This window comes from Centruroides sculpturatus, unplaced genomic scaffold, assembly GCF_000671375.1.
Source record: "Centruroides sculpturatus isolate CEXI.00-Female unplaced genomic scaffold, Cexi_2.0 scaffold860, whole genome shotgun sequence".
In the NCBI taxonomy this organism is placed as follows: Eukaryota; Metazoa; Arthropoda; class Arachnida; order Scorpiones; family Buthidae; genus Centruroides; species Centruroides sculpturatus.
This window is the reverse complement of record NW_019385355.1, coordinates 179,325-193,863: the sequence shown is the minus strand read 5'-3', so window position 1 is coordinate 193,863 and position 14,539 is coordinate 179,325. Positions and strand designations below refer to the sequence as shown.

Below are 14,539 nucleotides of genomic sequence, written 5' to 3'. Positions count from 1 at the left end.
TCAAATAATTCAAATAATAATCAGTATGTGTATAAATATTTTAATTCGAATATTATATTATAATGTGAATTTAAACTTTGATAAAGAAAATTGATAAAAACAAGAGGATATGACTCAATTTAAACGCCATATATACTCAACTCAACAGGTGATACATATATATATATATATATATTTTTAAATTGTGGATTTAATATTTTATATTATTCATAAATATATTTTAATAATTAATAATAAATATTTAAAACCATTTTTAAAATTAGTTGTAAAATCCAACGAGATTACAAAAAAAAAAAATCAATTTTAATTACTAATCAAAAAACAACCATCAGATGGCGTTCCGTCACGAGAAATAGGGTTAATAAACGGTAGAGGAGTGTACGTCTAAACGTAATTACTGGAAATTACAAATTCAAAACACAACTTTTCTTCATCATTGGGGCAAAGAAACATTCGTTTCATCCGCCATGTGATAAGCTGGCAACCATTGGTTTATTCAACCCACGTGATTGGCCTGGTTAAAGATGGCGGATTGCAACGAGGAACATGAGCACGTTCAAGTATCGGAACATGCCAGCTGTTCGTACAGTCGCGACAGGCAGTTATCAGAAGTCGCAAGTAGATCAAGAGTAAGAATTTGATTTACGTTTGTTTAATTAGTTTAAGCGTATTCGGTCGCGTTGTAATTCTATACATTGTTAACGAGACGGTGCCGTTCTGATAATGTCCGACCCCATTTTCCTTATATCCAGTCTTTCTCTCAACACGTTGTTCTCGTCTTATTTTCGTATTTCAGGTAGGTTTAATCGATACCATGCAATCACTGAGTCGTTTCTCAATGTACAGTTAAGCATACTTTTCATCATCATCATCGTCGTCGTCATCATCATCCAAATATTTATATTTCTAAACGTGTCAAAATTTCTATTTGCAACCAATAATAACAATAATAAAAATCGTCAGAAAAAAAGGCTATGACCTTCTTCCTATCCTTCATAAACGGGACGAGGTTATTCCAATGCTGAAATATCTGTAAATCATCTAAAAGTTAAGGTAATTTATGCTTAAATAATTAAGTTTTATCCTTAGATTTTTGATTGATTAATGGCTAAAAGTATTAGATTTGAGTAATTTTCTTTTTCTGGAGTGTCAGAAATTTCCTACAGCCATATGTATTAAAGAAGAGTCTTTATTACAGAATTTCTTAAAACTTTTTAATGGGAAAAAAGAATCAGTTTTGTTGTATACATATTACTTTATATTGTAATAATTTAAAATATCTTTCAGGTATGTTTTAGGTTTAGAGAGTTTGTTTGCAATGGAAAAATAAATATTTAATTCAATATTTTGAACATATTTAACTGGAAATTAAGCTGGTGTTTTTTAGTGTGCTAATATTTAACTTCAGAAAACATAACATTGATTATGTAATGGAAACAATCTTTGTACTTATCAATACAGAAAAATATGTTACTTGTTATTGACAAATATTGTTAGTAAGTTTAATAATAATAATAGGAAAGTTGTATAGATTCTAGAATATTTTTATTTACACAGTTGTCCTAATTATTAAGATCCTGACAGTTGTTCTTTTAATTAGTAGGTATTTTCATTATTATAAAGGATAATTTTTCAAATTTTAAAGTTGGTCGAGATGTATTAAGATAGTATTTAACTATATTAGCGCTCGATGAGACTAACATTAAGTTAGTCTCATCTAGTGCTAATATGTTTTCGAATAAAAGTGTTGTTTCGGGAAAACACTTGTAGTTGCTAGCCGAACAATTACACAGCTGTTTTTTAAAACAAGAACCATATACTATGTTTAATGTATATCCATTTTATTATAAAAATGATTAAGCAACATACAAATAGTTGTATAATACCAATAAAATATTCAATTTTCTACCTTAGAGATTCAATTGGTCAAGGTAATTATATATTATATCAGAAATTCTATTTCATTAACAAGTATACAAAATTTTAAATCATTTATTAGAAAATATTTTAGAGAAACTCACAGATGGTGTATAAAATTATTGATAACAGTAAAAAAAAATCTGTATAATGTATATATATTTAAAAATATCCAATTCATAGATTAAAAAAGGAAGAAGAAAAAAATCAGAAAAATACATCAATTTTTCCAGCTAATAACCTGTACACATCTATCTGTGTCCCAATAAAAATCGATTTTTATAGTTGTGATGATGACGGTACATCAGCGGTACTATCACGTTCTAGTTAGAATTAAAGTTGGCTATTTATTCCCACGAACTAATCTCTATTACTCTTTTAATGACTCATTGTCCATTTAAGCAATCCACTGTATGATATTATAGCAATGGAATAAGACTGTCAACAGATGATATTACATCTTGCGTAGGAGGTCAGGGAAAACCTTTTAGACTTTTACGTTTTTCTAATTATAATAATACCCGTGTGTATATATATATACATATATAATGACTGATCACAAATCACTAAAAATCAAATCTGTGCGTAAGACAAAGGACTGTACAGTACTGTATTTTAAGTGTCTCCATCTATTGTTTAAACAGTGTAACCGATGACTATTAACACAGTAAGTAGTTTTATCTCTCCGTCAGTCAACTGCGTTGTAAAATACCATGATTTTATTTTTATATGTATTTATAAAGTAGACGTTTATAGAAAATATTTTTAGAAGATTATTTCTAGTCCAGTTTCTGAGCGTATTTCTTGTATGACATTTTAACGTGATCTCAATCGAAAAAGTAAAATGAAAATCATTTTTGAAATACGAGTGGTGTGACGTCACTCATGGGTTTGGATTTTCTCCAATAGATGGCGGCTATTGAAATTCGATCTCGTAATAATAATTATTATTTTAAATATTTAATTAAAATTAAACCAAATTTTTAAATATCTTAAACGATTTTTAAATACTTTCGGCTTTAAAGATTTTTTTCATTTTTAACTATTATTATTATTACTTAAAAATGAAATTCTATCCCACGTGCTCTGTATGGCCAAAGTTCAGATTTTTATCGTTAGTAACGGGAGAATTTAATCTAAATTCTAGTTTTAATTCTAAATTAGGTTTTCTTGATTCGATTATTTCTTTCCCTCCCCGTTTTTCTGACTTTAAAACTGGAATAAAAGCAGAAAAAGGCACCAGTTTTTGCGTTTTTATCCCTTCCTTTCTTGAGTTTAGGAAGCAAAAATGGAAGAATTAGTTATCTAGAATTGAAAAAATATCAGGCAGGAAAACCTTTTTAAAACATCAACACACCTACCTTAACATTTTGGCATTGGTATGGCCGTTAAGTAGGGACGGGGCATTATTAAACTTAACGATGGTCTCTTAAGAGAAACATTCTAGGAAAATTGCTCTCTTTTCAAGGTTTCTTCGTCAAAATAATAATAGGTTTTTTCAAGTTAGGAACGTCATCTCGGAAGCAGTAACACTTTCGAACGTTTCCATGGTTACTGGACATCGTCAAAGAGGGGGTGGGAGGAGCGCACGACTGTTGCTGATGTTCCAGGTGAGAAGCGATGGAGAACGTAGGAATCGGTTGCGACAAGTACTTATATTTGTCTCGGGAGTTCGAACGTAAGGTTCTTCTCCGATATGATTGGTGTTAAAAGGGTACTAGCCGATCAGCAGTACGATCAAATTCGTGCTTTACACGATCTCTTCGTCAGTCATGGCTACTACATCGGATGCAACGGTGTAAGTATACTGTAATATCTTCGGCATCTCTCTTAAAATTGCAGCGTTTTGCTTTCGATTGCAATCTGTAAAACGAACATTAAATCATCTTAGAATTATCTTTTTAACATAAATTACACTAAGGAAACTAATTTACGGCAAATAAAATGAACGTATACCATATCAAAGGAGTGGATTTCGTTACGTCGTGTTGCACGATTGTTGTTTCAAGGTTGGCGCAATCCGAAACGTCCTCTCTAATAAAAGTCGACGTTATTTTTTCCAAATTGAATTTTTATCTCCAGAGTCCATCGGTTCCTTACGTGCCTTTTTCTATTACGCAAACGATGAAGCTGAAGATAAAAGTTTTATCAGCGGTCTCTCCTGTTTTTTTTTCCAATGTGAAAATAAATGTATATTATAGAAGCGATAACGCAGAATTTACTGTGCAGAGCCACAGAGATATTTCCCTAGTGTAAACTTAAGATATCAAATTGAACTTAGATACCGATTGGGGTACCGAAAAAAAAATTAAATAGTTTGGAAGATTCCAGTATTTAAATCCAACCTACTGCCTCTGAGAGGAGAGACTAAAGAATTTTTTTTACGATGGTAGATATCTTTTTATGCTCCTAATTGTTAAGTCAGGGTTCTTATCTAAAGTGCAGAGTTAATTTTTATCGTGTAAATTAGCTGTTATGTGTGTTTCGATGCTATTACACAGAGCAGTAATCCTATCCACTTCACGCACATTGTACATATGTGTCAGGGGAAAAAAAAACACTTCTCAATCTGTTTAGTTTTTCTGAGTCATTTTTAAGTTTGGAAGTGGTCACACAATTTTTATATTGTTTTTGTTTTCTTTCTTTATTTTCGTGTATTTAGGTCTGCTTAATTTTAAAAACGTGATCGAAGCGACAGATTAAGTGCTGTATAGTAGTAATAATAGAATTCATTGTTTTAATTCACACGTATTACCATTTTAACGTATCATTTACTGCAGTGATTCAGAATCGTTTACGTAAAGCCGGCAATCACGAAAATAGCAATGTGTAAATTATTCCGATTTCGTAGGATTATATCGAGTTTTTTTTCCAAGTATTTCGCAACTTGGAGGAGATGAAGAAGCGTTTCATCTAATTTTTCATCGTGTGTGACGTCCTCGTTTCTATAGATGGATACGTCAACATTTGTAAATCATACGAAAAATCTCTTGTCATTATTCGTGTTGAAAGTATCCTATAAAAGGTATTTAAATGATCGATACATATATACAGGCTAAAGTCGTTTATTTATTTCTAGGATAACAAGCTGGTTGGCAGTATGAAGTCGAGGAGTCGTTACAGAAGTAGATCGCTATCCGCATCTTCAACTGACAGTTATAGCTCTGGTAAGTGTAGAGACGAATGGCTCTGAATTTTTTTAAAAATTTAATAAAGTATATTTATTTTTAGTAATATATAAAAAAAAATGGTATTTTTATGCTGCGATGTTTATAAATGTTTTATTTCTCGTGCCAAACTTTCGTCTCCACGTTGGATTTAAACCCGGTCACGTGGCGGGTGTTCGGTGGTGTTATAATCAATACCGACGTGACAAGTAACTCGAACGAATTTAAATTTCGGTAAATCGATGTAAAATATTCTTGATTTTTTTTTTTTTTCTAGTAAAAGAAGTAAATAGTTCCTAAAATATAATTTTAATGAGGCGTGTTAATCGTGTTTCCTCATAAAAATTTGAATTAAAATGCTGTGTATAAAAAAAAACAAATTTTAATAATAACCTAATTATGTGACATCACGTGTCTTAAAGTGTGTTAGATGCTGCCACCTGGAGGCTAAATAGCGAACTAACAGATTGTCGATTTTCTGTAAATTGCCGTGATTCGTACGTTACTCGATAGATGGCGTCAACCGGCTCTTGTGTGACTTTTCTCGGATATTTATGTTTACAGAAGCGAATCAGCTGTAGTATTCGGGCGCCTTTGCGTTTGTTTTTTTATTTTAAAAAATCCACTCGAACTGTCTTGCATCATGAAAATTGTATCCGCTATATTTTTGTTTTTGAATATATGCAATTATAAAATGGAGAAGTGTTAAGAGTCTAAGCAGTAACTGTTTTAATTTGCTGGTATTTCTTAGTCCCTTTTATATAAGTTTATACGTTATCGTATCGTACGATATTTGATACCTTGTACAGTATAAAATATCGTACATACACTAAGTACAGTACATACAGATCGTACACTGGATTCCAAGAGCCAATATCGATCTGTACTTTGAGGCCTGTAAAAGAGGGAGGCCCTAGACAAAAAATCTAGGTTGCCCGCACCTAAAACCACCACTGGACTGAGTATGAAAGATCGCTACACCTCGTTAAGATTCAACAGTGATTTTGTTATGCCACACTATCGAATTATTTAGCAATATCGATGGCTTCTTGGGTTGTTTTTCCCTTATCAGCGGAAATTCTGAAAAATAAAAGTAAAATACGAAAGGAAATCAGTAAATTAATTTAGAAAATTCTACGGATTTTTATTAGTTTTTAATAGATGAATTTTCACGAATTTAACAATAGGGGAGGAGTAGTTGATTCGTCTGTGAATGGGGGTAGTTCATAGAAGTAGGAGTCAGGATCGATCTGTTTCCGATATGCCAAAGACACTCGCAGTTTATTATTGTTTTAGGTATCGAACGGTGTTGAAATGATAACGTAACATTCAGAACAAATATTTAAATGTGCAAATTTTGATGTATTATTCATTAGATGTTGCAGGTGTAAAATTCTTATTGTTAATATAAGTTATATATATTTAAACGTTGTGTGGAATAAAGCGCTATTCGTGAAGGATTAAGGTTAAGTAACACCTTCTTTGATTAGCCAGACGTAACGTAACGTAAAAGAACTTATCTGAACACTGCCTAAGTCTTATGCGTTCGATTCAAACCGAAACATCCTCGTATCAAACCTCATATCCGCACTTTCTGAATTGAAAGATGATCTATTCTCGCTCGGCTACGAATTTCAAGCTGATCTATTACCATTGTCAATCGTTATCGCTGCTGCTGACATTAAAAAATTCGTTTATCGGATGGGTACGAAAGATGATATAGGCCTACTACATCCATAATTTTACCAACCCATCAGTTTTCGCGCTGGCACCTAATCTATAAAGGATGAAAGGTAATAAAAAATATTCATACATATGGATAAAAAAAACATATGTACTGTACATCAACTATTACGTCTCTAAATTAAAGGTTCCTGTTCAGAAGAAGAAAAAAATCTTAGGAATATCAAATCATATGCAATTGTTTCGGCCTTTAACAATGATTGTTTTAAGGTCAAGTAGTGAGAGCAGTAAATGGATAGATGTTTCAGTCGTGTTTATTGATCGAACGGCTAATCAAATACAACTCTCTTGATTAATCAAACCTTAAATGAGTTTGATGTAAACATAACGGTATGTTTTCATTTCCAACAACTGTTTTCTTTTGTTATTTTGCACATAAATTAAATACATGCCGAGTTAATGTAGTATTATAATCGAACCTCGAATAAGACCGCCTGTAAACGGCAGCCATTTTTTCCAGGAACGTTTCTTTTTGAAATTCATACAAAACTTCTCTTTGTATTCCAACTATTCAGAAGTTTGACTTGTATACATTCAATCGTGTAAGGGGCAATGAATAATACTGATTTTGAGTATTTGAAAGTTCCTCCGTGTATTGGACAATAAGTACTGATGTACGAGTGTTTCGACTCGTTACGTATCGATTTACGATCAGGAGAGATCCATCTTAAACAATAACGACGATCTCTCATCAGACAGTAAAATATTCATCAAATAACATAACCATATTTGCGGTAGTGTTCCTGTTCTTGTTTCACGTCTTGTTCCATTTGCTCTACTGCCTCTTGTAGATTTACAAGCATTTCTGTCCGTGTCACTGCCACTGGTCGTAAATCCAGAAGTATCTGATGCAATCTTGTCACGGGGAAACATTTTTATTAGTGTGTGTTACTAAATCGTAAGGTGAAAATATTTTTTTCAAAGGAATCAGAGTTTGTTCCATCGATCCTCATTTCTTGCTAATAGGTGTGTCGAGATTTTGGTGAAAGATAGTTATATAGAGACAGGTTTTAATAGAACTGAAGTAATTTTTACATTAAGGCTGGTTGTAACCTCTTCGGTTATGCACGCGGCAGATAGCGTTAAAAATTTAATGCTTTTTCTATGGAAAATACTTTTTCCAAAATTTCTCGAAAACGGAAGTAGATAGAGCCAAACAGCTTTTTGCATTAGAATTCCAATTAATTCTTCTATTAACCTACGGTTTAGAATTTCGAAAACCAAATTCGTTAATTTTCTACAAATATTCTACGACTTCAAAAATTCGTATAAAATTAACGAATTTGATTTTGAAAATTCTGAACCGTACGTTAATAGAAATATTAAACAGGATTCTAAATAAAAAAACCGTTTGGTTCTATCTACTTCCGTTTCCGAGAATTTTTGGAAAAGGACTTTCCCCGTAGAAAAAGCATTGAATTTTCAACTCCATCTGCTGGAGATCGCTTGCGTAGCAGGAGAGATTATAATCAGCTTTGAAGACTTGTAGTAAATCATGAATATTCATAGTCATTGCCGAAAATTTCGAAGATCTAAACGATTGTAACGGTCGAGATTATCGATTGGAATTCAAGCCAAAGAGGAACAAACAATATTTGTGCACCATTAAACTGCGTGAAATGTACCGAACTTGTCGCAAACTATTACAAATGTCACACTAATGCAACATATCTGCTAACAAAATTAAACCAGTTCAAATTTCCAAACTGATTAAATCTCCGAAGTACGAATTACAAAATGGGTTAGACAGACTAACTGGACCTTAAAAAGGGTGACATTTTAAACTCGTCAGACGGGAAATTTAAGCTCTGAATATCTCTCCCATTATCGCTATCTAACGAAGTTGGCGTTACGAAGATCTCATCGAATTTTTTACGTAGTTTAAAAGCATTTTGATGTAAAATTTACATATCTTATTGCAGACAAACTCTTATGCACTTAAACATGAATGAGCAATTACAGCCTTGTTTCTATGTGCCGTGTGTTGCTCATCTGCGTAATGTTTTGATATATAAATGCGTTAAAAATTAATGTCTTATCGATAAAAATAGATTGGAAACGATTTTATTTGTAGCTGCATTCAATGTTCTTAATGGAAAAAAAAAAACAGTAAAAATGGAATGTGTGTATATGCAATTTCATAAAGGGCCTATAAATTATAAGAAGAAAGTTTTGAATATTGTATGATCGAAAAAATAGAACTGCACCTGCTACAACTACATCAGCATTCTATTTATTCTATTCTTCTGAATATTGCATCTATTATAATAATTTTTTTTTAATGAATTGTTCGACATTTTGCTTTTGTTTTAAAGGAAAATGGCGATTAGATTTAATTTCATTCTAGTATAAACTCACCAGAAATTAATTCTCACAACTTAAAATATGATAATTTCTAAAGACTTTTAATTTTCTCGACGTTTAATCAACGCTGAAGTAATATATTTATCGAACTGGTTGATTGTATTTACATTACAATTGTTAGCATGTCGGCGTGTCAGTCCTAATTTTATACTTGACGGTTAACTCCAATAACTCGTTAGTTTACATTCTCCGTTGAAGTTTTCATTTGATATGAGAAAGTCGCGCTTGTTTTATTTAGTTTAATTTCTTTATTCTGTCAGAGTTTACCTACTTTGAAGATTAATATATTTAATACAGTAATATATTCGTATCAATTTCAATTCAGAAAGTTAACATCTAGACATTTGGGCCATTTTTATTGCATTACGGATACTCGCCAGTGGGTATTTATGTCGTTTTTACTTTCCTGCTGTTATAAAATATAACGTAGGAAAGGTATGATAATCAGTCAAAATGTTGACCCCCCCCTCCGGTATTTTTGAATTTCTTGATGTTTTGATGAGGAACCCCCCTAAAAAAACTCTTACAAAATTATTTGTTTGATTGCCTATTTTGCATAACAACTCGAGACTTGATAAACCAAAAATTTCGAAACTTGGCAGGTTTATTTCAATATTCCGTCCATTGATGCTGTTAAATTGTAAAGGAAGTAGGGGAGTTGGAGGGGGTCATGTGCCATATCTCGAGTGAGGCAGTTTTGATGAAACGTTTACTCGTTATCAGCATTTACAATTTCTTAAAAAACGCATTCATACTCTCCAAAAGAAACCTTTTGTCTTTTTATAATAATTAATAATTAGTAAATTCCAGACAACCTCATTGGTTTCTTTCGTTTCTAATGAATTCAATTCCAATTAACAAGATTAGTTTCCTTAATCGATTTTTTTTTCTTTTTCCTCGAAAATTTAAATCTGGAATTGACTCTATTCTACTTTGTTACGAAACCTCTCATCGCTCTCATAACCTATAAATAAATAAAGTGAAGAAGAACATAATGAAAAAGACTGCTCTCGCGAGGGAAGTCTTCTTTCTCATGTAAGTTTCTCGTGAAAATAGAATTCTTTCATACGGTACTGAAAATAGAATTCTTTCCACAGTCGATATACATCATTATTGCCTGAGGAGTGTTTTGGATTTGGAACGTTGCAATTAAACAATTTGCCTTGAGACTGTGGTTTAAAGTAGAGAAAAATCTTTGATCGACCCAGTCGAGAAACCAAGAGCGTAGGTGTTGTAAATTTTTCGATTTTTAAAAAGAATGTGTGTATGAGTTCAATAGTTTTAGAAATTTCGAGAAGGGGAGATTTAGAAATGTCTTCTACATCTACACTGTCAGCGTTAGTATCATTACGCTGTTTTCCTGCTTAAATTATTGAAAGTACTTCTCAATCTTCTTTTATATTCTACTCAGTTACTTATAAAGACCTCGATATAACGCCACGCTCTCTTAAAACGTCAGTCTTGTAAACGGATCTTAACCATAAATTTTGAACAGGGAACTCCAGTATCTGTGAATTATCAAATTGAATGACTTTCGAATTATATAGATCTCGGTACTATAAAATAACGATCGTTTTGAGATAATTTAGCGCTAACTGAAAGTTCGACCGTATAAAATTCTTCATATAATAGAAGTTAAAATCGTTTTACTGCAAGCAAAATGAGTGTAAAGTTTCGCTAGCCTGTGTGGAAATTTATTATCTCGACAATACAATCGATATAAGCAACTATAAATTCCAATAATCGCATCTTTAATTATTTTGCTAGAACATCTCTCGCTCCTTTCATCACAAATGTGCGACAACTTTCCCCCTTCTCCTTTATCCTCCCATCCGAGAAGAAAGGCATTATTAAAGAACAGATTGCTCTAGATATAGCAAGCTGTCTGTTCTTCGGCGCCTTGAAGAACCATTAGAGACAGAAAGCTAAACATCTAAATTCCTTCACTATATATATAGAAAGTTATTGCTTAGTATCTTATCATTTGTTATTTAATTCAATCCGTTAAACGGATAAGTAACATTTAATCCGATTAAATGCCTCGTCGATACTTCTTAAAGAAAATTTAATAGAATCTCTTTGTTTTTCTGTCACGTTAACAATACCAGTTAAGGTAAAGGGGCACAGTTCCAAATGAATTTCTATCGATCATCACCGATTAATCGAATACGAGTCACACGATTAATCAAAACTTAAGGTTGACTGTAACCTCCTCGGTTACGCACGCGATCTCAAGCAGATGGAGTTAAATTTTAATGTTTTTTCTACGGGAAAAGCGTTTTTCCAGAAATTCTCGGAAACGAAAGTACATAGAACCTAACAGTTTTTTTGCATTAGAATCCTGTTTAATTCTTCTATTAATCCACGGTTCGGAATTTCTAAAATCCAATTCGTTAATTTTCTACGAATTTTTGAAGTGGTAGAAAATATTAACGAATTGGGTTTTCGAAATTCTGAACCGCAGGTTAATAGAATAATTAATTAGGATTCTAAGCCAAAAAGCTGTTTTGTTCTATCTACTTCCGTTTTCGAGAATTTTTGAAAAAAAATTTTTTCTATAGAAAAAGCATTAGATTTTTAATGCCATTTGCTGAAGATTTCGTGCATAATCGAAGCCTTAAACATACTTAATACGAAAATTCTAGCCTTCGATACGTATTACAAGATACAGTTTTCTTAAAAAAAAAAGTAAGAAAATACCTTACACGACAAGTTTTTTTTTTTTATTTTTTAACGGTTGGCTACTCCTAATTCGGTTATTCGGCTGCTTGACGTCGATATAATGGACGTGAGTCCTGTGGAAATGACAAGGACGAAAATGGTACTGACGCCTATCTTCTTGCTGACAATGGGAATAAATCTCTAGAGGATGGTTTATAACTAGAAACCGATAAAGGTGAAGAGAAGCGAAAGACATCAAAAATAACTTTTTTTTCTTTCTTTTTAGTATAAGAGAACAGGAGGAAATATATATATATATACTTGTATATATTAATAAAAAAAAGTTATCGATAAATACTCTTGGAATTGAAACTTTAAGAAATTGGAAGATATTGTGTAAGAAATCGTTTCAGTCGTCACTTCAAATAATGGAATTTCACCGAGGATACGTACAGTAAAAACTGACCAAAATGGAACCTGAGTGAAAAGGAAACCGCCCTAAACGGGAAAAAAATATTCGGAACGGATCGATTTTCTATATTAAAAGAGAACCTGATCAAAACGGAAACCCGCTACACAGTATACAGTAAAACCTGTGTAAACCGGATTCGCACGGTACCGAATATTTTTTCGTTTTGAACGTTTTTTTAACGCAGAAAATCGTTTCGTTTCGAAGAATTCTTCCTGTTTAAGGCAAGTTTTTCCGTTTTATTAAGGTTCCGTCTTGAACAGGTTTTACTGTATTAAGAATTTAAGACACTATAAAAGGATTGTCGTGGGAAATATAGGTTGATAATATAGAAATGAATTTATTTAACGTAGAGGAAAATATTTAAAATGAAGTATAATTAAGGACACATTGTAGTATGATAGAGAATAACAAGAATTTAAGATAAAACTGTTAAAAGGGGCGTTTAGGAGAAATTAGACGATGATTAGAAATAAACCTAATATAGAAGGATTAATTGAAAAATGGTTCTCCAAGTTTAGTATTTGGAGGACTGACGTGTCTGTGGCTCCAGGTGGTCCACAGATACTTCATTTACCAAAATACAATATCTTTTCTATTTTATCAGAAGAAAGAATATTTTTACGCATCGCATATATCTAACGTAACGCAGAGACAAAATATTATGGCATACTTCTAAGGTGATATTTACAGGATCGGAGTGGATTGGGCACAGGTGGTACTCGGATCGAATAACTTCGCGAATCACTGACTTAGAATAAAGTTCAATTAAGTTTAACATAAAAGATAGGAAAGCCCATTATGGTCCACGAAGTTTGGACTATTAGTGAGGGCCTTAATGGGCTATCGTCTTAAAAATGAAAAAAAAAAAAAAAAATATTGTAAAATTTTCGATGATAAAGAAAAATTTAAGGTTTTTTTCCGCGTTAAAAAGATATCTTTTAGGAAAATATTGGGTTTTATTTAGAAATAAATATAATTTAAAAGTACTTATTAAAGATTAGATTAGATTAAAGAATAGTGCATTTTCGAAGAGTATAAGCAACAAATTAACAAACAGACTTTCGAAGAGTGGCAAAGAATCTCCCTAATATAAGAAACACCTCAAATTTAAGTTCGTGTGAAAACTACGTCCTAAATCCGAGGTTAATCACAGCGTATAAAAGACGAGAGCGCATAAATAAAACTCAATTTTCAATTATAAAAGAGCGAATAGATAGAGAAAAGTATTGATGCTTGGCTCGTTCTATATCGATTAAGAAAACCGAACATACTGAAGATTTGTAAACTCTTCGAACTTTTCGAAAATCTACGATTTATTAAAGCAGTTCTGTCCATATAATCCGTAAGTAAATATTAAATATAACTGCCGCAGGCAATGTTCTGATACTTATAGAAAAGCTTTTCTAAAGGTTTATTTGTTGTACTCGAGTTTTCTACTTAATCTAGATTTACTTTCTTTTTTAAAAAAAATATTAAAATCAGCAATTCTTGTTCAGATTTTCAGCGATTCATTGTATACATTTTATTTTTTCTTTTTGTTTTTTTTTCCTTTCGTACGGTCGTATGTCTATCCGCAAGATTTTTAGAAAATAAAGAGATAAGCATGGTTTAATATTAAAAAACATCTCAAATTCTGTTTAAATTATTAAATAATCGCTTTATAATTCATTCTACGCTCTCCTCTTTATAAATTTTTAACAATTAGTTAATATTTTACCGATGTTAATGCTGGTAAACGATGTAGATAATTAAATTATATAAATATATATATATATATAGATTATAATAACAATAATTACTAATTTAATTTGAAATAATTTTACGGAGTAAATTGCGTGCCAGAAAATTAGCATTGATTGTACTTGAGAAGTACTGTTTGTTTCTGCGATCCTTATCTATTCTCGTGAGTAAGGCGGTAAACGTCAATGTTTTGATCGTTTCAGAGCATTTGGAACAAAAGAAACGGCAAAAATAGAAACAATAGAAGAAAAGAAATATATAGACACCCGACTTATCATCATTTCCGTGTAATCTATTGTATTGCAGTTAGACGTTTCGGTTTCGAGTTGAAGGTTAAATTTTCAAGATGGATACAAAACAATACAAAATGATGCACTTCATACGTAATTACGATAGCCCATTTATTACATTTGGAGAGAAGAATCGCACACATTTTATTATATAATGAACTATTCTGTTACGTCACTGTGTCCTC

At 31.9% G+C, this 14,539-nt stretch overlaps 1 protein-coding gene across 1 annotated transcript in view; it reads left to right on the top strand.

Moving 5' to 3' along the window:
* The first annotated feature begins 332 nt into the window (after nucleotides 1–332).
* Nucleotides 333–14,539, top strand: part of LOC111638029 (putative adenosylhomocysteinase 3) — a 69,189-nt gene continuing 54,982 nt past the window's right edge. The window contains exons 1-2 of the mRNA XM_023383653.1: nucleotides 333–629; nucleotides 4,997–5,084. Coding sequence (XP_023239421.1) covers nucleotides 525–629; nucleotides 4,997–5,084 — 193 coding nt within the window. The 5' untranslated portion in view covers nucleotides 333–524. The remainder of the gene's footprint in view (nucleotides 630–4,996; nucleotides 5,085–14,539) is intronic.